At 42.6% G+C, this 23948-nt stretch overlaps 1 protein-coding gene across 1 annotated transcript in view; it reads right to left on the reverse strand.

Moving 5' to 3' along the window:
• Positions 1 to 3597: 3597 nt before the first annotated feature.
• ITPR2 (inositol 1,4,5-trisphosphate receptor type 2) overlaps positions 3598 to 23948 on the reverse strand; it is a 492062-nt gene continuing 471711 nt past the window's right edge. Inside the window, exons 56-57 of the mRNA XM_025402066.1 lie at positions 8050 to 8211; positions 3598 to 7355 (exon numbers count right to left, since the gene is read on the reverse strand). Coding sequence (XP_025257851.1) covers positions 7269 to 7355; positions 8050 to 8211 — 249 coding nt within the window. The 3' untranslated portion in view covers positions 3598 to 7268. The remainder of the gene's footprint in view (positions 7356 to 8049; positions 8212 to 23948) is intronic.

Consider the following 23948-nt stretch of genomic DNA (forward strand, 5'->3'; position numbering starts at 1 on the left):
TCTGTTCAAGTTTTTTGGAGAAGTTGGCTTTTTTGTATCATGAAGATAATAGTGTATATACAATTTTGTAGCCATTTAAAACATTTATTCTGCCTATTTTCCAGTATTGCCTCAATTTATATACCTCCCATAGGTTTCATAACATTCCAGCCTATGTCTGAATGATAAATTTTTAAACACACCCAAGTTGCTGGACATTTGGACTGTGTTCAATTTTTAAATTATAAATAATAATATGATGAGTATTTTGTATACATAGTTGGCCCTCTGTATCTGTAGGTCCTGCATCTGTGGATTCGATCAACTGCAGATAAAAAATATGTGGGAAAAGAAATGAATGTTTACATCTGTACTGAACATGTACAGACTTTTTTCTTGTCATTATCTCCTAAACAATACAGCATAACAGTAACTTATATACCATTTACATTGTATTAGGTGTTATAAGTAACTTAGAGATTATTTAAAGTACACAGAAGGAGGTTTGTTGGTTATATACAAATACTATGTCATTTTATATCAGGGACTTGAACGTCTGTGGAATTCAGTATCAATATCTGGGCGGGGGACGGGGGGAGTGGGAGGCGGGGGAGGTCCTGGAACCAATACTCCACAAATACCAAGGTACAACTGTATAGATCTTTTTCTTAGTTTACATTTTTCTTGGATAAATCCCAGAAGTTAGGGATTTTCTCATTACAGTAGGTAGCTAGTCATGTATGAGCAGGGCAGGAGAGGACCCCCAGCCTGACACACACACCAAAAGCACTGGGCGACCATCAGGTGATGGTCAGGCAGTTGTTAACTGTTTCTCTAGAGTAATAACTGGTCACAGCCAGCGCCAGAGAAAGGCAGTTTCCCAATGCACAGAAAACACCTGAAACTGATCAGCAGCTTCCCAATAAGATCTCAGGAGTAGGGAGAAGTAAGGCAAATCCTGGAAGTAGGCCCGAGTCAAGAGGTCAAGCTACGTACTTGGTTTCTCAAGTCATTCACTTGACCCTCTTGCAAGTTATACTTTCCTTCTTTTCTTTCCTTCCTTTCCTTACAGTTCTAAAGCTTTTTTACTCCTGCTCTGAACTTGCCTCAGTCTCTTTTTCTGCTTTATGCCCCTCAGTTGAATTATTTCTTCCGAGAAGGCAGGAGTTGAGGTTGCTGCAGATCTGTACAGGTTCGCTGCCGGTAACTCAGGGTAACTCAGATCTCTTCCGCCAGTAACATCCTGATGCCTAATACATATGTGTGTGTTAGTCAGGTGGGCTGGGTTATGTTGCAGTAACAAGTTATCACATACATTTATTTAACAACCAAAAAGAAATAAAAATCCTTAAATTTTAATGGCTTAACACATAAAAGTTTATTTCTCACCAATTCTGCTGTAGGTCTCAAGGTTCTCCAAGGTAGCTCCCTTCAATGATTCAGAGATTTAAATCTCAGGGATTTAGGGTGGTTCCATCTTGGCCTCCATGATTGATGTGGCAGGAAAAGAACTGAAGGCCGTATAGAGGCTTCTGAAACCTCAGATTGTCAGCTGGCCTCACAATCCACTGGTGAGAAGTAGCCATGTGTTGCCACTCAATTGCACTGGGTGCTGAGAAGTGTGACTTCTGTGCATAAACTAGGCAAAGGGGTATCACTACCGAGGTCTACTTCAGTGGAGTAGTTCTGAACTATGACTAGCTAACCTGGAACTACAGAATTTCCTAGAATTCCCTTACTCATAGGGTTACACATTAGATATGACCACAGGAGATATCTTCGTGAGATTTGGAAGGTGGAAGTGATGCACAGTCACTAAGCTCAGAAGTAGCAGGCAACAGGTGCCGCTGCAACACCCAGCCTCATCTCCTGGCTCACTCTGTCGGTGTGGGCAGTAGCTAGCCTAAAGTTCTCCAGCTCACATGAGATCTCTTCCTTCAGCTCGTCTGAGTCCTGGGCCAGATGCACATGCAATTCCATGAGGAAGGGTGCCAGCTTTGTTTTTAGGTCATCCGCACTATGGAGTTTAGGTCATCCGCACCACCGCAGTATGGTGGTGAGAGCTAGATGCAAATTTTGGTTTGTCTTCATGAGTTCTAGCTTATCCTTGCTCTCTCCTGCTTCATACCCAGCTTTCCTTCCTGACTGCCAGCCCCCACTGACTCACAGTGACTTCAGGCCTACCACCAGACACAGAAGCATTAGCCTTCCGGAGAGTTCTTTACCATAACTGCATGGTATCTAATGCCTAAAATAAAATCTTCAGCCCATGATACCAATACCTATTTTGTTTCCCTGAGAAACCCTAATTGATAGTTGTACATTCATATTTTTAATACTGCAGGGCCTAATTTTAAGGTATTGTGGTTACAGACTTTTTATTTGAATTTACTGCTTAGAAGGCCAAGATCACAAAGATACACCTGACCCACGTAAAAGGAGAAGAGGGAGTGGGTTATGGTATAGAGTAGGGAGGATATAATTGTCCAAAGTGAAGATAATTATTACTGAAAAACCAGAAAGCACAGTCATTAGAGCAGGGAGTAGCCTTCGAAGCAGCTCTGTCCTATGCAAGTAGACCTGAGGGGAGGGGAGCTTTGCACGGATGTCTGGGGTGGATCGTACAGGAAGTCCATGCCTGTGGCCACATTCCCACAGCTGTGAGTATGGCCACTCTCCCTGGAGCTGATCTTGCCCCAAGGACCAGAGTTAAAGGGGAACAGGCTAATCTGGGGGGAAACCCACACTGAGGCATTAAAAGCCATCATTTTCTGTGAAACAGAGTCAAACTGAGTTTAACAACTTATCTCTGTTTCTATACACTTTTCTCCCAGCATCATATTTGGTATCTGTTTTTGTTTGCCATGTGGCTCTGTGTGAGGTGCCAGCACCTCTGATGTGGGTGAGGAACATAGATGAGGCCGAAGTACACACATTCGGGCCTGGAGTTGTTCTCTGAACATTAGGACTTCCTCAAAGCACCCCAGTTGACCAGGCAAAGGAAGGGTGACTTGCGGACTTCCACCACACTGCCCCCACATGCACACTACTGCCCGCTCTTCGTGCCAATTACTCTCACCAGAAGAGGAACTCCCTGTCCAATTGCCCTCCCCCAACCTTTCCTCTGATTACAAACAAAACAAACAAATGTTTCCACACTACTTCAAGGAACTGTGGCACACTGGAAAATACCCATATGAGTAAAGAATTCTATTTCTAGATTGCATGTGATTTGTGCCACCCATGTTGACTTCAGCTGTTGCACACTCGGTTCTCTTCTGAGGGGAAGTATCATTTAAAGCTGTGCGTGTTAAGAATCAGGAAATCCTAAGCCACCCAATGGTCTGTGCCCACTGAGCTCAAGCAGGCCATCAGACACCATGTGATGCACCAGTACGAGTTGGTACACTGGGGAACTGGCCAAATCCCAATAAGCCTTAGGGACACTAGTCCATCTGGATTAGCTCATCGGTGTGGTTAAAGTCACCAAATTTTTTATAACTAATGTCTTGCTCTGTAAAATAGTAATCATAATGCCTTTTCATACCAATGCAGATATTACTTAGAAACATTATTACTTAGAAATAAAGCACTTTAAAGTATTGCAAACAAAAAAAGTTATACACATCCAATTTTATTAACATTCACTTATAAATTATCTGCCCTTGACATATATTGCAATTGTGTTTTTAGGCAAATATAGTAACCCTCTACGGCAGGATAGAAAGTCTTCTTGGTGATATGAGAAGTACTGGTGTGATAATTTCATAAATTATTCAAGTCTGTGGAAACACTCCAGTTCAGAGAAGGGTACCTGGATTTGTTTTCAGATTTCTCAATTTTCACATGCACGTTAGGCTCTCTGGTTTTGATGGTGCATGTTTTCTTCTATTAAATGAGATAGCTTTCTCAATAGTTATATCAGGAACAGCAGCAACGAGTGACTACAGGGCCTCTACTGGCCTCAGGCATTTTCTAAAAACCAGAACTAGCTGTCAAACTTTGAGAATACAGAGCTTCCCACGGCCTTCCCCATCCCTGCATTTGGTGTGCACCTCACAATTTCGTGCAATTTAGTGACTTGCCAAGCTCCCGCAGGCATCTGTGTTTGTGCTGAAGATGTCTGTCTCCTCTGCAGTGCACCGTGTCGTGTATCACAGCATATTGGAATGGGTCTGTAGGTCGAAATAGCTGATTTGTGATTCAGGATAGCTTTAACAGCCGCTGGAGGGAACACACCATCTTATGGCAGTTGCTCTTCCACACAGCTTTGTTCTCTGCATGGGTAAGGGGTATCTCTGGGGTCCATCAACTGTTATATCATGATGCCTGTGCAATATTTACTTGCTTATATCCAATCTACTGGGTCCCTGAAGAATAAGCTTTTTTCTTCTTATTAGGTAATATTTACCCCTCCTTTTCTCTAATGATAAGAGTACTGGGAAGCAGAAATCCCTATCTCCACCTTCTCTCACCAACTCCCCAGCCTCCCCACTCATTCTCAGTCCTGGAGGCTGGGGGCTGGGGGCTGAGTGTGGGCCATACTGCCTTGCTGTTTGCAATAAAACAATTGTAAAATAAAGAGAGCAGCCAAGACAGGGAGTTATGAGCTGAGAATATGGGAAGAAGCACACAATTAGTTCTGATGAATGAAATATCTTCCTGATATTATTAACAATCCCTAGAAGTTGTGTCCTCCTTACCAACAGAAAAATGTTGATGTGTAAGAAAAAAGCTCATTTCTAATTTAACTTTTTAAGGGGTAGAAAATATGATATATTTTGCATACATATAAATTATTTATTTATATTATAGTCCTATATGATACAAGCATTTTCTCATCTAAAAGAGTTAACTCAGAAAACATACTTGCATTAAGCTCTTGAGCCTCAGAATGGAGTACAGAGGGAAAAAACCCTTTTGAAATTAAAAATATTATTCAGCAGAAACTAATATTTTTGAACCAATATGGATTTTAAATAACTAAATATATTTTTTAAAAATCTCCCTTAACATCAAAGTCCAAGATGATTGCATTTATTTTGATGTCACTATATAAATACAAGGATGTTAACTGATACTTACCTAGGTCAAATATTCCAGTTGCATTAACAAACATACACATAACAAATATAAATTTATATCAAATGTCAAATTTCCCCATTATCTTCTCCATTAGGAATTTGATGTTCTGAAAAGTGCCTTTTCTAAGCATTTAGGCAGAAAAGAAAGAGGCATTAAAAATACAACTAAGAAATATTTAAATTTTGATGAAATAAGAGTCTTGTTAGTTGCAGTCTCTTTTAAATACTTTCCTTAGGAGAAAATACGCTGTGAAACAGTGATCTGCCACTACACAGTGGTTGGGGACATTAGGTCATTTCTAGATAGCAATTATATACACCTAATGGCTTATTCCCTACAAAATGAACTATTATGGTGTCAGAAAAGGCTAGATACTTTATCATCTGAAAGACAGGTTGCTCAGATGTGTACAAATGAATTTATTCTCTTGACCTCTAGTTCAGATGTCAGAAATATTTTATTTTGTACTAAAATAGAGAGAGGTTCCTATATTGGAATATGTTCAGTATTTACCACCTTTCTCTTCTATTCTCTATCCATAAAACTGCCTGATTAAAATATGTTAAAGTGTACTTTTAACCTGATACTGTTAATAGCATTGATGATCCTGGATTTTAAAGATGGCTGCTTTAGTCTACTTTGATTTTGGGAAAGCCATTTAAAACAAACAAATATGTGCTATCGCTTAAAGTTTTATAAAGAATTAAGAGTAACTGAATGACAGCTAAATTTCTCATGTATTTATTGACTGCCTGTTAGGTTCAAAGTTCTGTGCTACATGCAGACATATCAAAATTTCTTATATCTTTGGATCACGAATGTCAGGGTCTTTCAGCTCCTGGTCAGAAAAAATACTACCATGTCAAAGTGAGGAATTCTTAGTATGAGGTGGTGCTGGGGAGTACCAGTAGCTTCAGTTCAAAAATTCATTGCTCTGGGTCCCAACACACCGCTTCTTTTCCTAACACTTTAATTATCCACATTTTGCTCTGCTATTCCAAACGTGTTGTCTCTAAGAATAACCTGAACACGCCAGGTTCTCTCCCTCCACAAATTCTGAGTGCATGATTTAACATAAAAACAATTCGAATAAGAGGTTTTTGTCTTTCTACATTTTGAAAAGCCCTTTCAGATACAGTTTTAAATACGTAATTGAAATGCGGCATTTTCTTGAGTATTCAATACATTTCTTGGATTTTTTTTTTCCTAACTGCAGGAATACCATAAATGAAAATGCTCAGTTCCTGAAGCAGTTCTTTAGGCACAGCAAACATGAGTCAAATAGCTTTCACTCCAGGTTTAGAAAAGGCAATGCCACCACCATAAGTTTCTCAGTAATTCCTATCACCTTTAAGCATGTTCATGTATTAATCTCAATATATTTTAATAGCATACACACGGTCTCTAAAAACCCTTTCCTGGGGTTTACTGTTGGCTTTTTATTCCCCCAGATCTTTAAAAAATCTTAGCCTATCCATGACCTAGAGCATGTTTTCAACAAGTTATACGAAAATCTCCTTTTGTGCTCCACATTGACAGAGCCTGTCTGAATCCGGAGAAGGCAATCACATTCTGTTATGTTGTCAGCATGAGAGGCAAAAGCTCCAAAGTACTAAGTTCCTAGAGCTGTAAATCCATTGTGCTTCATGTTATAAATAAAGAAATTGCCCTGTGACAGCTACAGTTTGGAAGCATTATCATTTCTCTTTTCAACTCTCACTTTTCATCTTTTCAGTTATTTTCCTTAGGAAAACTTAGCCACCAAAGTATGACTTCTTGTATCACGAACCTATATGCCACAATTAAAAGAAAGAAATTCCAACCAACCATGTCAGTGGCTGTAGTCAGCACTTAAGGCAAAACTGACTCCTATCGATTTAGCAGAAGATAGTTCTCTCTGCCGCGTGTCTCCTTCCACCCTGCCGCTCCCTGCCCTCTCCAGCCTTTTGGGCAAGCCTTTTCTTCCTGTTGCATTGCAAATGTGTGATGTACGCTTTCTAGCAGATGCATTTGAGGTTAGGTCTTCGCAACCATGAAAACACAGTTATAAATTGTTCTCGGAGCTAACCCACTCAACATCTTGGCACTTGGTTGTTTTTAACTTTTCAACAATAGGCACTGTTCACTCCCCTCCATCTCAGTTCTTTATTCAGTGATCAGGCAGGACACTGATGAAAGGCTAGTCACGGCTTCCCCCCATGGTATCAGTGTGGTGGCATGTGATGATTCACATGGGGTGTGTTTGATCCGAGGAAGCCCAGTCTCTGCTTATTCTTCCTTTGTTCTGTCATCTGGGGGAAAAGAGAGAGCGTGTGTTCAGCGGATTTTCTCGCTCTTACCCAGTACTGGTGGGCCACAACCGTTTTGAGTTAATATTCCCCAACTACCTACTGTCCAGCATCATATAGAATATATTTATCAAAAAAGGGATTTTTTTAAAAAAGTGAATTTCCATAATCAGAGAAAAAGAGCAAACCCCTCTTTGTGGTTAGGAAGCAGGAGCCATTTTAGAAAACAGATCTTGCCTGTCACATAGCTGTCACCATCACCACAGTCATTTTAATAGCTACCATGGTTACTGTTGATATTTTTACTAATACTAACAATTTTATATGATAAAGGGGTTGATTATAGCATTGAAATGGCAGATACTAATGAGGATCTGCCTTTCCCATGGGCTTAGTAATTACTATCATGGCAGAAAATGATTTTTTTTTTTTTAATGCAAAGAGATGCTTGTAGTTTGGCATTTTCTCCTTTCCCCCTTCCACAGAAGGAGAAGTGTCGCACAAGGCTCAGGGAGATGGGATAACTGGAAGTCCCCGTTTGCTGGGATGCGGTTCTACAGTACCATGTGAGGTTTCTTTCTCGGAGCTTGCAATCCTCTATGGCTAATGACCTGGCTCCCTGGACCCTCTGTCTCCCCTCACCAGAGGTGGTGAATGATTTTATCCCACCCAGCACCGTCTCCCTGAATGCACCCACCTGCTCCTTGAGCTCTGCCAGCTGACCCGACAGCTGTTTGACTAGACTCATGGTCGATTCCAACTTCTCCTGAAGGTTCCGAATTTCATTTTGCTCACTGTCGCCTTCATTGCTAACGAGGGACATGGCTCGCATCCGAGGAAACCAATCCAAATTCTTCTCCTGAAAGTAAATAAATGTGTGGGAATAAGGGAATAAGTATGGAAGGGGAGAACGTCTATAGCTGTTTATTATTATTAACATATAAACCAAAGTCTCTTAGCACTTAAATTGGAGAGAGAAAACCAGGCACAGGGAAGGGCTGAAGTAGGGCTTAGACGCTGGTCTTCATGGGCTGGGGGAAGACCCCAAATATTGAAGCAAACTTTATATGGGCTCCCAGGGAGGTTCCAGCTGAGGCATTTAGAAAGCACCGTGAGGGCTACAGGCATTCAGTGAATGATGACGAATGATGAGGTGGGATCTGGAGGCTGGGGGAGCAGATCCAAGTGTGTGTGGGTACAGCATAGGCATGCACTGTTTCTCTTTCCCCCTGGCACAGAAGAGAAGGCGGGGGATGGTATAGGAAGGTGGTGAAAGAAATGTTTCAGCCTCAGCCACCCACACTACTTTACCTCCCACTTCCTCTATAAAGGCTCCCCACCAGCTCTGCCTCCCTCCGAGCTCCACTTGAGGAAGAGGGAAGTGGGAGGGCATGGCCCGAGGTTACTCTGTCTGCTCCCTTTGGAAATATTTTATTGCAATGGGTGAGAGTTAGACTTCCCCACAGGGCAATAGCTGGTTCCACTTCTGTTTTTGCAGGCAGCCTGGGTGTAGGTGTTGTGTGTGTGTGTGTATTTTCCCTCGAATCGTAGTAGAGACTGACAGATGCTTTCTTCAAGACTCTGCTCAATTGTCTAACATCATAGAATCACTATATATTACTTATATGACATTTTTCCATCCCCCCCAAAGCTCCGCAAGGTAAATCATGTGGTCCCCATTTTACAGATAAGGAAACAAGAGGTTCTAAGTTTCATTACACTTGTCACAAGCTAGTAAATGGCCAAGCTGGGATTTGAAGCCTCTGCAGCATTGATGGGGTGTGCCAGTCTTTGTCTCTGTCTACCCACCTATTTCTCTAAATCACCTTCTCCCAACATCCCTAGCAGTGAGCATCGTGCTTGAAACTCTTTCCATTCCAGAAAAGTCCACTGAAATGGCTACAACAGCCTCTGCCTGTGGAATCCCTAGAATGAGAGTCATCAGTGTTCTTCCCTAAGTGACAGTGGCAAGCCCCAATTTGTGTATCTCTAGACTGCAGGCCCAATCTTACCTGGCCCTTGGGTTGGCTTTTTGTTGTTGTTGCTAGGCAGAGAATAACAAGTTCTTTATAGTTCCCTGCCCCCAATGGCAGTGAAAAGGGCTGATAAAGAACTAAAGATAAAACATATTGAAGAGTTTTAAACTGCATTTAAACAGCTGTAGCTAATTAGCATTTCAAAGGCAAACAGTAACTTACTCTGAAGTGCAGAGTGACAGATTCATTCATTCAATCAATCCTTCAGCATCTATTGTTAGGTATTTAGGGGTGAAAGTCAGATAAGACTGTGTGTCTGCTCTCAAGGAGCTTATGGCTCAGGACAGCCCTCCACAAACAGTGGGCTGCACACTGTGTGTACCGAAATCCCCTGGTTGCTTTTGAAAACTGCAGATTCCCACCCCACCACCTCTTACCAAATCAGGACCTCAGGGAATGTGTGTGGTTCTAATATCATTAAAGTGTTAAGGACTCTGGTTTATAGAAACAGGGAAGACTGGCTGGGTAGGGAGATGAAGCAAAGGGGAAAGATCTGAAATAGGCCTGTGGGGGAAGAGCAGAGGAAACCTAACAGGGACCCATGAAATGCTTGCACGGTAGTGTGGCTGGTCCAGCTGCTCACCCACAGCCCAGATGGATGTGCAGATGAGATAGAAAGCTCGACTGATACAGCATGCTGTGTCTCCCTGGGATGAGCATCAGAAAGATCAAGGTTTAAGGGAGTTCACACATTAATGTGTGAATTTAAAATTAATTTACATTACCTATTATGTGAATTTTACAACTGAAGAAAGTGAGGTACCATGGTTTAGATATGGTTTGTCTGTGTTCTCCAAACCTCCTGTTGAAATTTGATCTCCAGTGTTGGAAGTGGGCCGAATGAGAGGTATTTGGGTCATGGGGGCAGATCCCTCAGGAATTGGCTTGGTGCCATTCTCACAGTAGTAAGTGAGCTATCACTGTTTTTTTTAAGACTGAGTTTCAGTCTTGTTGTTGTCCAGCTGGGGTGCAATGGCGCAATCTCCGCTCACCACAACCTCCACCTCCTGGGTTCAAGCGATTCTCCTGCCTCAGCCTCCTGAGTAGTTGGGATTACAGACATGCGCCACCACACCTGGCTAATTTTGTATTTTTAGTAGAGACGGGGTTTCTTCATGTTGGTCAGGCTGGTCTCGAACTTGTGACCTCAGGTGATCCACCTGCCTCGGCTTCCCAAAGTTCTGGGATTACAGGCGTGAGCCACCGCGTCCGGTGAGTTCTCCCTCTTAGGAGCCTCGATGGGTTCTTGGGGGAATGGATTAGTTCCTATGAGAGTGCGATGTTACAAGCCAGGGTGCCCCTAGGGTTTGGTGTCTTTTTGCATATGCCCACTTCCCTTTTGGCCCTTCTCTGCCATATTTTGATGCAGCACAAAAGCCTTCACCAGAAACCAAGCAGATGCTGGCACCGTGCTTCTTGTGTAGCCTTCAGAACCATTCCCTAAATAACTTTCTTTTCTTTATAAATTACCCAGTCCCAGATATTTCTTCACAGCAACACAAAATAGATTAAGAAATGAAGCTGGTAACTGGATTAGCTGGGATCCCAACTCAGATCTGTCTGCACCATGGTCTGTTGGCAAGACAGGAGATTGTGGACAGAAAGTAAAATAACAAAATTTAAAATTCTGAAGGTAAAACAACTTTATGAAATGAAAAATTTTGAGGTGAGAGTGCCTTAAGCCTGGTAAAAGTAAATATCACTGAACTTGGGAAGTTAGTGTTTAATGGATACAGACCATTAGCTGGAGAAGATAAGAAATTTCTGGAGATAGATTAGTGATGGTTGCAGAACAGTATGAATGCGCTTCATGCCACAAAACTGTACACTTCAATGGTAAGATGGTAAATTGTGTGTTATATATATTTTACCACCATTAAAAAAAAATCACAGAATTTGCAGAGGCTAATTTTTAGATGAATTGTGCACAAAACTCCTGAAGTCATCCTGCAGGTCAGTAGTCGGGGTAGATGAGGAGGCTGTGGGTGGCCAAGGGCTAAAATCTGTATGAATGAACAAGAGTGACCAGGAGGTATTAAAGGATAGAATGGGAAGGACTAGAAAAGTGCATTTTTATGGGAGGTTTGAGGTATGTTGATTTCTTGGTGATGAGGAGCCCAGAGTGCTGACCCTTTTCTAGGGCTCTTAATACAGACAGGTTGGGAAAAATAGGCAGTTACCACCAAGGAGCTAAAGGAGACAGGGCTTGCCATGGTTTGAATGCTTGTCCGCTCCAAAATTCAATTTAATTTTAAAATTTGATTGGCATTGTAACAGTATTAAGATGTGGGACCTTCAGGAAGTGATTAGACCATGAGGCTAATGTGTGAACTTCCACCTCATGGGGGTGATGATTGGTGCTGTAACAAAAGGGCAAGTTCGGTCCTCTCTTTCTCTCACCCCCTCACCTTCTATTCTGTGATTACGCAGCAAGAAGGCCCTCACCAGACGCGGGCACTTTGAAAATAGACTTCTCAGCCTCCAGAACTGTGAGCCAATAAATTTCTGTTCATTATAAATCACCCAGTCTCATGTATTCTGTTACAGCAACACAAAACGGACTAAGACAGGGCTCGTCTTGGGAGAGCCAAGAAAGCAGCGTTCTGGGAGAGATTTTTTCAACATACAACAGGACAAGGATTCCAGAGGGGCTGTTGGGGCAGGAGGATTTGGGAGCATCACAGACTGGGCTTGGGGTAAGAAGGTACCAGGAACGGGAGGGATGGTGAAAACATCAACCTTCAAAAAGTTTCCGAAAGAAACAGATGCAAAACCTTGTTCTAACAGTAGACTGCAACTCTCACAGATAATGTGTGAGCGTTTGTAAAGCTGCCTCCAAAGAAACACTATTGCAAGCATCTCAGGGGCCAGGATAAGCCAAGTCCATGGCCTCTTGCTTTTGAGGAAACAATGGTAGCTCTCAGTGGACCATAGCTGGTGCCATTTGAGCCACAGAATTCCCTTTCCCTACACTCTCTTTTTTCATTTGTTTCTTTGTTCACCCATTCACTTAATAATCCTTGCTGTGTTTACTATGTCTCTGTTAGGCACTGGGAAAACAATAGTAAGCAAAATCCAGCACAATTCTCATGCTTATGGAGCGTGTAGTTCATAGGTGGAGAGTAAGACTCCAAACAAAGGATGATAAAAATAATGAGAAGCTGTGCTTAAGTGCAAAAGCTACACAGTCCTGTCATCCTTTCTCTTCGTTCCTAAATATTATCCTGTCTTCCAACCCTCTTCTGGTTTTTCTAATCTTTCTTTCACTCCTTGTATCGTCTGTGTTTTGGTTTGTTTCTCAGCCTTTTCTCTCCTACTTTTCTGCTTCTTGCTTCACTCCTCCCTTCCCTTGTATATCTGCTGATCTTAATCTGAGACAAATATATAATGTACAACTAAAAATTGTTTTAATATTGGACATTTTATGGTTCCTTTTCTTAATTTTTAAGAGACCTGAGTTGAATGCTTTACATTTCTCACTACAATGGGGGGAAAAAAAACCCAGCTTAAATTGATTGCTTTCTGTTCTCTTTTTTAAAGAAAGCAGTCTTTTAAAAATCAGTTCCACAACTGATTTTTCTTCAAAATTACTGCAGAAAGTACAGTATTCCCTGTTATTTGAAGTGGATACATTTCAAAACCCCTAGTGGATATCTGAAACTGTGGAGAGTACTGAATCCTAGATATACTATGATTTTTCATATATATACATATCTATGATAAAGGATAATTTATAAATTAGGCACAGTAAGAGATTAACAATAACTAATAATCAAATAGTACAATTAAAACAATATACTGTAATAAAAGTGGTCTCTTTCTCTCTCTCAAAATATCTTACCATTTCGGACTATACTTGACTGTGGGTAACTGAAAGCACAGAAAACGAAGCCATGGAGAAGGGGGATTACTGTATATTCTTTTCACGAAAATTAACTCCAATACAGCAGCATTCTTAAATGGTGAATATGCTTTTCCATTGAAAGTAGCTGCCAATTAAACACTCAGAAGTTTCTCTCTCTGTTCTTTTGGCTTCCACAGAAGGCTCAATCTGAGCAGGGGAAGAGGAAGGTAAATCCGACTTTAACCTGAGCCAAAACCATAGGACAGACACACAGAGAAGATACTAGTTAACAGGACACCACTTCCTCTCCATGTCAACTTGTAATATGTATGCCATCTAACAAAGCAATTTGATTTGGTTTGTTATTTCTTGATTTACTCATGCATGCTATGTACATCTTGTGATCATGCATATGATTATTAGATTCCCATGATGACTTGTGTCAAAATGAAATAATCTCCTTACTTCACCAGGAATAAACATATTTGACCACAGGGTACTATAAAGTCAGGGAAGATGTGGATTAACTGTTAGATTCTGAGGCTATAATGTATGGTCCTAGTAAGTGGGTGAGTGGAAATCCAGAGCTTCTCAAAGATTCTAAAATGCAAAACTCAAAGATAAACCGTCATGTCCCTGAGAAGTCCCTTTAGGGGTCACACACTATGTCAACCATACCCTTTTATCCCTAAATTCTAATAGTTATCTATTTCTCTGGGTGATTAAAAGACCATTAGATAGAAGTGTAGAAACCTTGTAGTCATTCAATAAAATGATTAGGTTGCAAGTGTCAAAAGTCAGCTGTGCTGGGCCAGGCACGGTGGCTCCTGCCTATAATTCCAGCACTTTGGGAGACCGAGGTGGGCAGATAACCTGAGCTCAGGAGTTCTAGACCAGCCTGGCCATCGTGGTGAAACCTTGTCTCTGCTAAAATAACAAAAATTAGCCAGGTGTGGTGGCGGGTGCCTGTAATCCCAGCTACTCAAGAGGCTGAGGCAGGAGAATCGCTTGAACCCAGGTGGTGGAGGTTGCAGTGAGCTGAGATCATGCCACAGCACTCCAGCCTTGGCTACAAGAGTAAAGGCTCTGTCTTAAAAAAAAAAAAAAAAAAAAAATCAGCTGTGTTATGTTTTCATATTTGGTTCTTAAATGTGATACCTGATCTGTGGGAAAAGACAATGGGGGTATAATGGAAAGAGCACCAATCTATGAGTCAGGACACCCCGGTTCTGGTTTTACCTTAGCAAAATCTAGCAATAAGATATAAGGAGGAAGAAAGCCTTATTCTCTGAGTCCCAGTTTCTTTATCTGTAAAATCAGACTGTCACCCTAGGTGGTATCTGTGTCTCTTCCAGCTCGTCATTCTGTGAACAATGATGTAAAGAGCTTTAAAAACCAAATTGTTGAGAGAAGATTGAGCTCGCCAAGTGAGCAAACAGAAACATGGCATTTTGGCTAGAAGCAGCCTCAAAACCACACAGCCCACACCCAGTATACTGCAAATGCCTAGCCTGAAACCTAGAAAGTTTAGGTTTCCTTGAGGTCTCAAGGCACAATAGCAGCAAATATCCTGCACTTGACTCCCACTTCTGGGCAAGTTCTTCCATATTACATAGTGGACTAGCTCTTATATAGCCTATCCCTATTCTTACCTAATTGTCCACTGGCTCAAGAAAATATAAAGAATGTAATAATTTTTCTCCATATCAGAATGAGATTAAGAAATAAGAAATAATGCGATTGACTTATGTTAGCCGAACATTGGAGAAATTGTCTTGGTCTTTTTAGCTCTATTAAGTACATATTAAAAGCTGACTGTGGGTAAGCTACAGAAAGCAAGAATTGTGGTTCTACATCATAGTAACATATCCTACTTGTGGGCTGCCTACCAAATGTCAGGCACATTTTAATCATGCTATGACCAATACCCACAATTCCATAAGGTAGGGACTATTTCCATCCCATTTTGCAGATGACAATACTGAGGCAAGCGGATCAGTTACTTGTCCAAGGTCATATAGGTGGTGTTAGTGGCTAAACCAGGCTTTGGCCTCCACCCTATTTGATTGAAAAGCGTGTATCCTGTCACTGCACCAGACTACTCTGCATGTCAAATGGAGATATCTATGCTTAGCTTCTGAACTTGCTAAGGAAAACAAAGACTATAGTAAATCTCCAAACAGAAGCTACTATACCTTGGGCCCCCTTTGATTTCTTCTTCTGGGGTATGCTAAAGGTTGATTTATTAAAAATCGGAAACAAATCCTCTAGGCATGGTATCATGGATGCACGTGCAGGTACTGATAGAAGTGCAGCAACAGTTGACATTCACTGTGATTTTGTAGAATGCTCTGAAATACTGCTAATAAAGAACAACCCACAGAATGTACTATGTATTGTAATGGAGTATCAGTAAACCATTTAATATGTACCTTCACCTCTGCCCACAGACTTGATGGCTATGCTTAGAATGTGCTGTCACAAGACCATTTCCTAAGGTTTTTCTTGGTTACCATCCTTTCCTGAGCTTTATGTTTATACTGCATTTTCCATTCTAAAATTCATTCACAGAGCCTTCTAGGCTGAGGAGCATAAGCATTTCCCCAAAGCCTCAGCATGACCTATTGCATTCCTCTCTTTGCACTTTTGGTCTGAAGACATCAGCAGAAATGGCTCTCAAAAGCCACACAAGTCATGCTGCTACTGCCTACTTACTGGAAGATCCCTCAGGGAAAGACAGCATTTCTTCTTTCCTAGAACTTTAGACCTAGAAAATAATCTGGAACAAGAATTCTTTCTGAAGTTGAAGTAATCATTTGGTTATGGGGTATGGTCATGGGGGCGTGTCTCATGGACCCCAGCACCTCTGCTCAATTTCAGTAAGGGCATGATGAGCTTCTTACCTTTGCATCAACATGGTGGCCTTGAGGGCAGATTAGGCATTATCTAAAAAAATCAGGAGATACCCATGACATTGGCATTGGGATTCCTCATCTAGTTTCTAGTGAACACCCACCTGTATACAACAAGGACTGTGAGCAACAAAACAACTGGTTCTCACAGAGGCTCAGATGTGGGCCTTGCATTCATGAGGGAGGAGGAATGGGCTAGAAAACATAGTCTTGTTTAACAAGTATCAGGGACTGCAGGTGACAGAGAAAGGATACAGCTGTGTTCTTTGAAATTAAAACACTAAGGCTAGGTGTGATGGCGCATGCCTATAATCCCAGAATTTTGGGAGCCAAGGTGGGAGGATTGCTTGAGCCTGGGAGTTTGAGACCATCTTGGTCAACATAGTAAGACCTCATCTCTACTAAAAATTAAAAAATTAACTGGGTGTGGTGGTACACACCTATAGTCCATCTTGGTCAACATAGCAAGGCCTCATCTTTACTAAAAATTAAAAAGTTAACTGCGTGTGGTGGTGCACACCTATAGTCCAAGCTACTTGGGAGGCTGAGGTGGGAGGATCGTTCGAGCCTAGGAGGTAGAGACTGTAGTGAGCTATGATCATGCCATTGTACTCTAGTCTGGGCAACACACAGAGACACTGTCTCTAAAACAACAACAAAAACAAAAACTATTCTTCGACTGACAAATAAATGAAAACCTCAACTCATTCTAAAAAGAGGGTTAGGGTTAGGGAAGAAGAGTAAGAGTGAATTTTGCTCCATTAGAAAAACATGTGACAGGAGTTGAAGATTCATTTTCAAGCTCTTATTAACCAGAACCATCTTTCTGTGTCTCCCTGTGTATTCTGTCTGGATCTCCCCAGATCTTCCTTGTGAACTGTTAGGTTCCTGTAAATGTGGTGAGTACCGAATTTGTGTGGATTGAGAAATCTGGAATGTGTTAGTTGTACAAAGCAAAACAGGATTGAAAGATTTTGTAAAGCTACAAATCCCTTCAGAGTGTTATCATCATACCTTGAAATATTGCTCAAATCTAAATGCTCAAATCTCAGGTTTATATTATATATTCACATATTATAAATTTGTGAATTTTTACAAAATTATAAAGCAATATTACAAACAGAAAGCATCCTTGGTTAGCTGAGGCCATATGCAGAGTGGCTGAAGGCCGCGCCTTAGAGCTGTGCATGGCACCCAACAAAGGCTGGTGTCACTGCCGTGTTCCTGCCTGGCCCCTTTTTCATGGCACCATTTTCAGTGTGCTGGTGGGAAGGGGCTCCTGGCCTAGGAGCCTTCCAGGGACAAGGCTATTTAATCCAGTCATTGCTCCCAAAGGCAGAGGGAAAAAGAGGCTCCATGAAAGTGCCCATGAAGGAGGAGAGTTCTGGGATGAAAATGACTTCACGGGACTCCTAATCTCAGCAGGGCCCAGGTATACAATAAAAAAAAACTACAGCTGGAAGGTACTGAGAGATGGGCTGATTCTATCACCCCTGACTTTATAGGCAGCACAGCCATGGTGGGAGGGGGCACGACCCTTGCCCAGCACAGGGCTTGCAGGAGGACAGGACTGCCCACTACCATGTTATGGATGGTCCTGCGGGCTCTAAGCTTCTGTAGGTGTGAGCCTGAAGGCCCCTATCCCTACTGGCTTCCTGACTTTAGGGAGGCAGAGGGAAGCAGGTAAGTGAGGACCCCCTCAGCCAAAAAGAGGATCCAAATAGTTCAACCAACATTTCCAAACATGCTGTGAGGTATCAGGAAGAGCACTGGGCTCTGGAGTTTCAAAGACTCATGGGTAAGAATTCCCATCCTTAGACTGTTTCCAGACCAGTGGCGGAGTTGGTATGGGGAAATACAGATGGCAGGCAGTAAAGACTTCTGCAGTGGGCATCCTGGGGGCGAGAAGCACTGTATGTACTAGCCCTCACCTGCAAATCATCCTCTGGGGTGGGCTGCATGTCAGATGGTGGCTCTTAATTGTTTGGGGGCATTGAGAGAACTGTGATCTTCAAGACCTACCTTTCCCAGGTGGCCTGAAATAGCACCAAGTTTGAAAGCAGGGCTCTGGGCAGTGACTTGGGAAAACAGGTGTGGATACCAAGTGTGATGAGGACCCTTGAGCTTAGCTTTGTTCCTGTGGTGGCAAGTGGTGGGTCTCACCCCCCCGCTCAGAAAAAAGCCTGGACTATGAATAGAGACCACAGACCCCGAGAACCCACCTTACTTCTCTGGCCCATTCCTCCTCCTTCCACCTTCCCAACTCTCCCTCTTAGAAACTTTCTGACCCCCATGAGCAGGAGTGCAGAGGCTACACAAAGAAGTGAAATTACTTGTGTCTTCTTTTGGCCCCAGACTTCTCATCCCTGATCCAGCCAACCATAAGCCTCAGCTGTCTATAGAATGCATCAGCTACATCTGCTCATGGTGGGGTCCTGCCCATTCCCAGCCAACAGGGCACCAAGGGATACAGCCACAGAGAGAAGAGGGAGTAGCTCAGGACTGGGGAGGTCTAAGAAGGCTCAGATCCAATGGCAGCTTAGACAATTGGCAAGCTACAGGCCTCTTATCCATCAGTTCAGCAGCACTGCTAGCACAGTAACCGGGAACATGAAGAAGCAAGACTCTAGGATGAGTGACCACCTCTGATGAGTGACTTGCTGGGAGGCTCTGGGGGTGGGCACTGGTCCCAGTGTTGAGCCAACATAACGGTAAGGAACACTCAGAGAGGGGAGGTGGAGTCCAGCTCCCAGAATTGCTTTGAGCCATCGGCCAGCTGATTCCCAGATGCTGTAGTGGCATCAGACACAGGGACTGGGGCCCAGTCTGTTAAAGGTCTCTGGGAATCTAGAGATGCATTTGATGACACAATGATGGAAAAACTGGTCTGAGCAAGGGGCCTGCCCAGCATTCTCCCGGATCCCTACTGCTGTTTTTCCCACAGAAGTGTCAAGTGGGAAACATTCTGCCCATAAAGGAAAAATAATTAGGTAAAGCTTTGGCATCAGAAGAGGCAAATTAGCCGGGAGTGGCGGCACACACATGTAGTCCCAGCTACTCAGGAGATTAAGGCAGGAGGATTGCTTGAGCTCTGGGAAGTCAATGCTGCAGCAAGCTGAGATTGTGCCACTACACTCCAGCCTAGGTGACAGGGTGAGACCCTGTCTCAAAAAAGGAAGAGACTGTTGGGGACACCAGCAACCCAGGGTCCTACCAATGGACTTCCTCAGGGCCAGTCATGTCCCTTCCTGCTTGTGTTTTTCTTTTCCTGTCAATTCTGAACTCCACTGAATCTCTACATATTTTCTTCTTGGGACCTTAAAAGCCTTTCTTAATCTTACTATTTATTAATTTCCATATTTTAATCTAAGTTATCACCTCCTGTCCTCCTTCGAAAAGAACATAAATGTTTATTTTCTTCTGCAAATAATATGAAGTAGAAACATTTGCAAGTCTCGCTGAGATAGAAAAAATCTAGAGATTTCTTCATGGTGAGATTAGGGGAAAACATTTGGAGTAGGGCATTGAATACTCGAGGGGGCATTCATCCAATGTGTGGCTGCCCAGAATCTGAAGCTCCTTCCTGTGTCTGAGGAAATCATTACTGTGGGGTCCTGATGGAAGTCTGGGTCCAGTCTTCTGCGACAGAAGCTGAAAAGGCTGATACTCTGTCTGCCCTCCCTGTGGCAGCTAGAGCTCAGTCATGTGACCAAAGGGTGGCCCATCAGATGCTCTTGCTTGAGATTTTCATATGGAACAAGGGATGCCAAGAAGCAAAATAGTACAGAATTCTTTCCATTCACAGTGGTTGGAGAGGTGGCTTCTGGCCGTGGCAATGCCCTCTGTGCTGGCGCCAGCTTCCAGCACTCAGCAATGGCACTCTTCCTCTAACCAGGCTGTCCCCAGGTGGGACCTCTGGCCAGCTCTTGGATTTTCTCTCAGAATCTGCTCATACTGAGTCTGGTTTCTGCTTTCCTCTGAATGTTGTAATCCTTTCCACAAATTCCTTCTCTTCCTAAGATAACCAGAGTCAGTTGCTGTTGTTTGCAATGCAGAACCACTGCATGAGCCCATGTGGGCACTGACGGTGGCTTCAGAAGGGGTGGCAAGAGTGGGACACACGGAAGTGCTACCACAGCAATGTCTGCCAAGGGGGCTTTGAAGTCGGAAACTGAGTGCTTGAAAATGCACACTTGACAAACAACAGTTTTCCCCTGGAGGGATGACAAGTGCACGTCACCACAACTGGCTAATTTTTGTATTTTTAGTAGAGACAGGGCTTCTCCACGTTGGTCTCGAACTCCTGACCTCAGGTGATCTGCCTGCTTTGGCCTCCCAAAGTACTGGGATTCCAGGTGTGAGCCACCACGCCTGGCAAGTTGGTGGTTCTCAAAGTCTGTCTTCCCTAGATCACCTGGGAAATGGTTAGAAATACAAATTCTTAGGCCTTACTCCAGATCTACAGAATCAGAAACTCCAGGGTTGAAGGCCCAATAATTGGTGTTTTAATGAGACCTCCAGGTGATTGTGATGCACGCTAAAGTTTGAGAATGACCACTGTAGATAACTTAAGGTCTAATCAATGATTTCCTAACATCACTACTCATTGGATGAACTGTAAAGAAAATTCTTAACCATACTTATTGTACATGTTGATTTGGTAATCATACAATTTGTTGGCTAAATATGTACACATTGGAGCATAAAAGGAGTGCTACTAATAATTATGTAGAGACAAGGACATTAGATGAAAGACTGCTCCAGTCAAAACTGTGGTTCCTCTGGGTTCCATTAAAACCTAGACTATCATTTATGGGATCTGGACCACCTAAGTAAGAGAATGAAATAATTCTGTGACAGTATTGGGCAGCTTCTCAAGATTAGAAAGTCCCATTTACATGTGTAAAATTGTGAGAGCATGACTTTGAGGTATTATCTACCGGGAAGTCATAAGCATTCTGGTCACCTAAAAAAGGCCTATAACAATGGGTTTTAACGTATTTCTTATGTGAGAGTGGTCCATACTGGCCACTCCCACTTCATTATTACCCATTCTCTCCTTTAAGTCTTTTTAAAAAATAGACAACTGCTAATATTCCCCTGAAATTCCTCTTTGATTCCAAATACCTTTTTCTAGAAAATCCCTATTTTTTCCCCTCAGTCTTTCGTCCCTGGCCTCTCTCCTGGTCTCTGAGCTTTCCAAAAGTCCATTGCCAACGGGCTGGGGCACACCCAGGTTAAAGATCTTGAATGGCTTTTGGGGGTCAGCACAACACAGAGGTCTAATAAAAAATTCAAAGTTGGATGAAGGTGATGTGCCAGGTTGCACTAAAGAGACCTTGCACTCAGACCAAACTTTCTCATTAGCATCAGAGACCTAAACATTCTTCACTTGATTTTTGAAACAGGGCATCATGTGGCTTAGCATCAGAGACCTAAACATTCTTCACTTGATTTTTGAAACAGGGCATCATGTGGCATGAGGGATGCTGAATTTAAAAATCTGAATTGAGTACAGACCAATATGTTATTCTGGGAGGGGTGGGGCAAACAGGGTGTGATGTCAAAATGGGATTCAACTCTAAGTTAGATTATAGCTTTGCAGAGTATAGCAGTGACCACTGTCTTGCTGGCTCTGGGAACTGGACCCAGTACAGGGTGGTGCACAGCTGGAAAGGCATTTCACCGTCATCACCAATGCATTGACAGCTGGCTAGGTGGGTCCCAGACCATGTGGCCCTGTACACACATTCACCTCTACCTCTACCCAGCAGCTGTAGGTCTTCACCTGCTCTGCCAAGCAGATGTTACATGGTGAGAAGAAACGAAGTAATGCCAAGTAGGGTGAGCATAAGAAACTTAAAATGATGAAGCCTGGCCATGGAATTCCCAGGAGACAAGTGAGACTGAAAGAATATGATATGCTCTAATTCCACAGGATGCTGGCTCTTTTCAAATAATGGCTCTGTCTGATCATAATTATAAGATGCATAGACACAAAAGGCACAAGGTATTGGTGAACAGGAATTACAGCCACGAGTCATATATTAGTTTTACACAAATGGAGTGTGGAAACAACTGTTGATCATGCAGTAGGTGTTGCAGTTCTAATTTTTGTGCAATTTCACAAATAAATTCCCCATGTTTTAAACTGAGGCTACTTAGGTTATATGCATTTTATACATTTTTCTCATTGATTGATTGATTGTAGGGTGGGGTCTTGCTATGTTGCCCAGGCTGGTCACCAACTCCTGGTCTCAAGGGATCCTCCTGCTTTGGCTTCCCAAAGTGCTAGGATTACAAGTGTGAGCTACTGTGTCCAGCCCACTTTATACATTTTTTTCTATTTTTGAAACATTTCACTGATTATTTGTTTTATGGGATATCAATCTGATAGAAAAAGACTTTAAAATACTGAAATAGATATTGAAGCAATTTCTACATGTAAAACTTGTTTCTAATACATGATGAAGCCAGTCTGATGAAATAACATAATGTTTTAAGATCGGCCAATCATATCATTTGTTATTTCCCGAGTGACAGAGTGTCTTTGTTATTGATGAGCTGCCAGAGCACACCTGGGTTTATGCTAATGAGGTGGCTCTTGGTGGGCCCCTACATAGTGTTGGGAGGTTATGGAGTAGGAGGAAAGGAGCTGGTTACCAGAGAGACCAAGCACACATGATTGCAGGGTTGGGATTTCAAATCAGCCCAACCTCTGGACAGGGAAGGAGGGATGCTGGAGATTGAGTTCATTCACATGGCCAATGATTCAATCAATCAGGCCTATGTAATGAAGCCCTAAAAAAACCTCTGGACACTAGGGCTTGGTTGAATTTCGTTGGTGGACACACTAATGTGTAGGGAGGGTGATCTGCCCTGGTTCCATGAGGAGAGGCCATAGAAACTCCATGTTCCCTCTCAGACCTCACCGCATGTGTCACTTCATTTGGCAGATTCTCTTGATTTGTATGCTTTATGTAATAATAAAACTGTCTTCATTAGTGTTTTTCTGACTTCTGTGTGCTGTTATAGCAAATTATTGACAAGAGAGGGTTGTGGGAACCCCCAAATTTATATCCAGCCAGTCATAAATGCTATAGCCTGGGGACTCCCAAAGTGTGGCTGGCATCTGACATAGGGCAGTGTTGTTGGAGATCATGGTTTCTAACTTGTGGAGTCTGCACTAACTCTGAGTGGGCAGTGCCAAAATTGAGTTGCAGTGCACCCAGCTGTGATTGAAACTGAATAGCTGGTGTCAGACAAGGCACCCACCCTAAACACCTCTGGTTGTGGCCCATGTGGCCATTGGCTGCTGCTCATGGCCAGAGGGAAAGGGTGACCTTGGTGGCAAAGGTAAGGAAGCTGCAGGGTGGCTAGCTCAGGTTGCTGGGTTTACTTTTGCTAACTGTTGCTACTTGGAGACCTAAAAATAGTGGACATTCGGTTGAACTATTACAAAGAGAGCTACAGAAGCTAGAATACACCCAGAAACCTGCAGCTATATACATATTTAGGATATGATCAGGCAAGGCAGAAAAGATTTATCCGGGGTCTATGGATAAAGAATAAAGTAGTTTTCCTTGTTTTCCCTTTAGCCTTGAGCATGAAAAGCGTGCTGTTGGACTGTGATCTTACATACATTCTCTCTTTATTTCTTACCCATTCTGCCTGAAGAGTTGGCAACAATTTGAAATCCATCATCCTGGGTGTGTTTTGTGGATTAAACTATTTATTCTTGTATGTTCTACCCATTTCCTTGTCAGGAATGAATTCTGTGTATTACAAATAATTGATGACATCA

This window comes from Theropithecus gelada, chromosome 11, assembly GCF_003255815.1.
Source record: "Theropithecus gelada isolate Dixy chromosome 11, Tgel_1.0, whole genome shotgun sequence".
In the NCBI taxonomy this organism is placed as follows: Eukaryota; Metazoa; Chordata; class Mammalia; order Primates; family Cercopithecidae; genus Theropithecus; species Theropithecus gelada.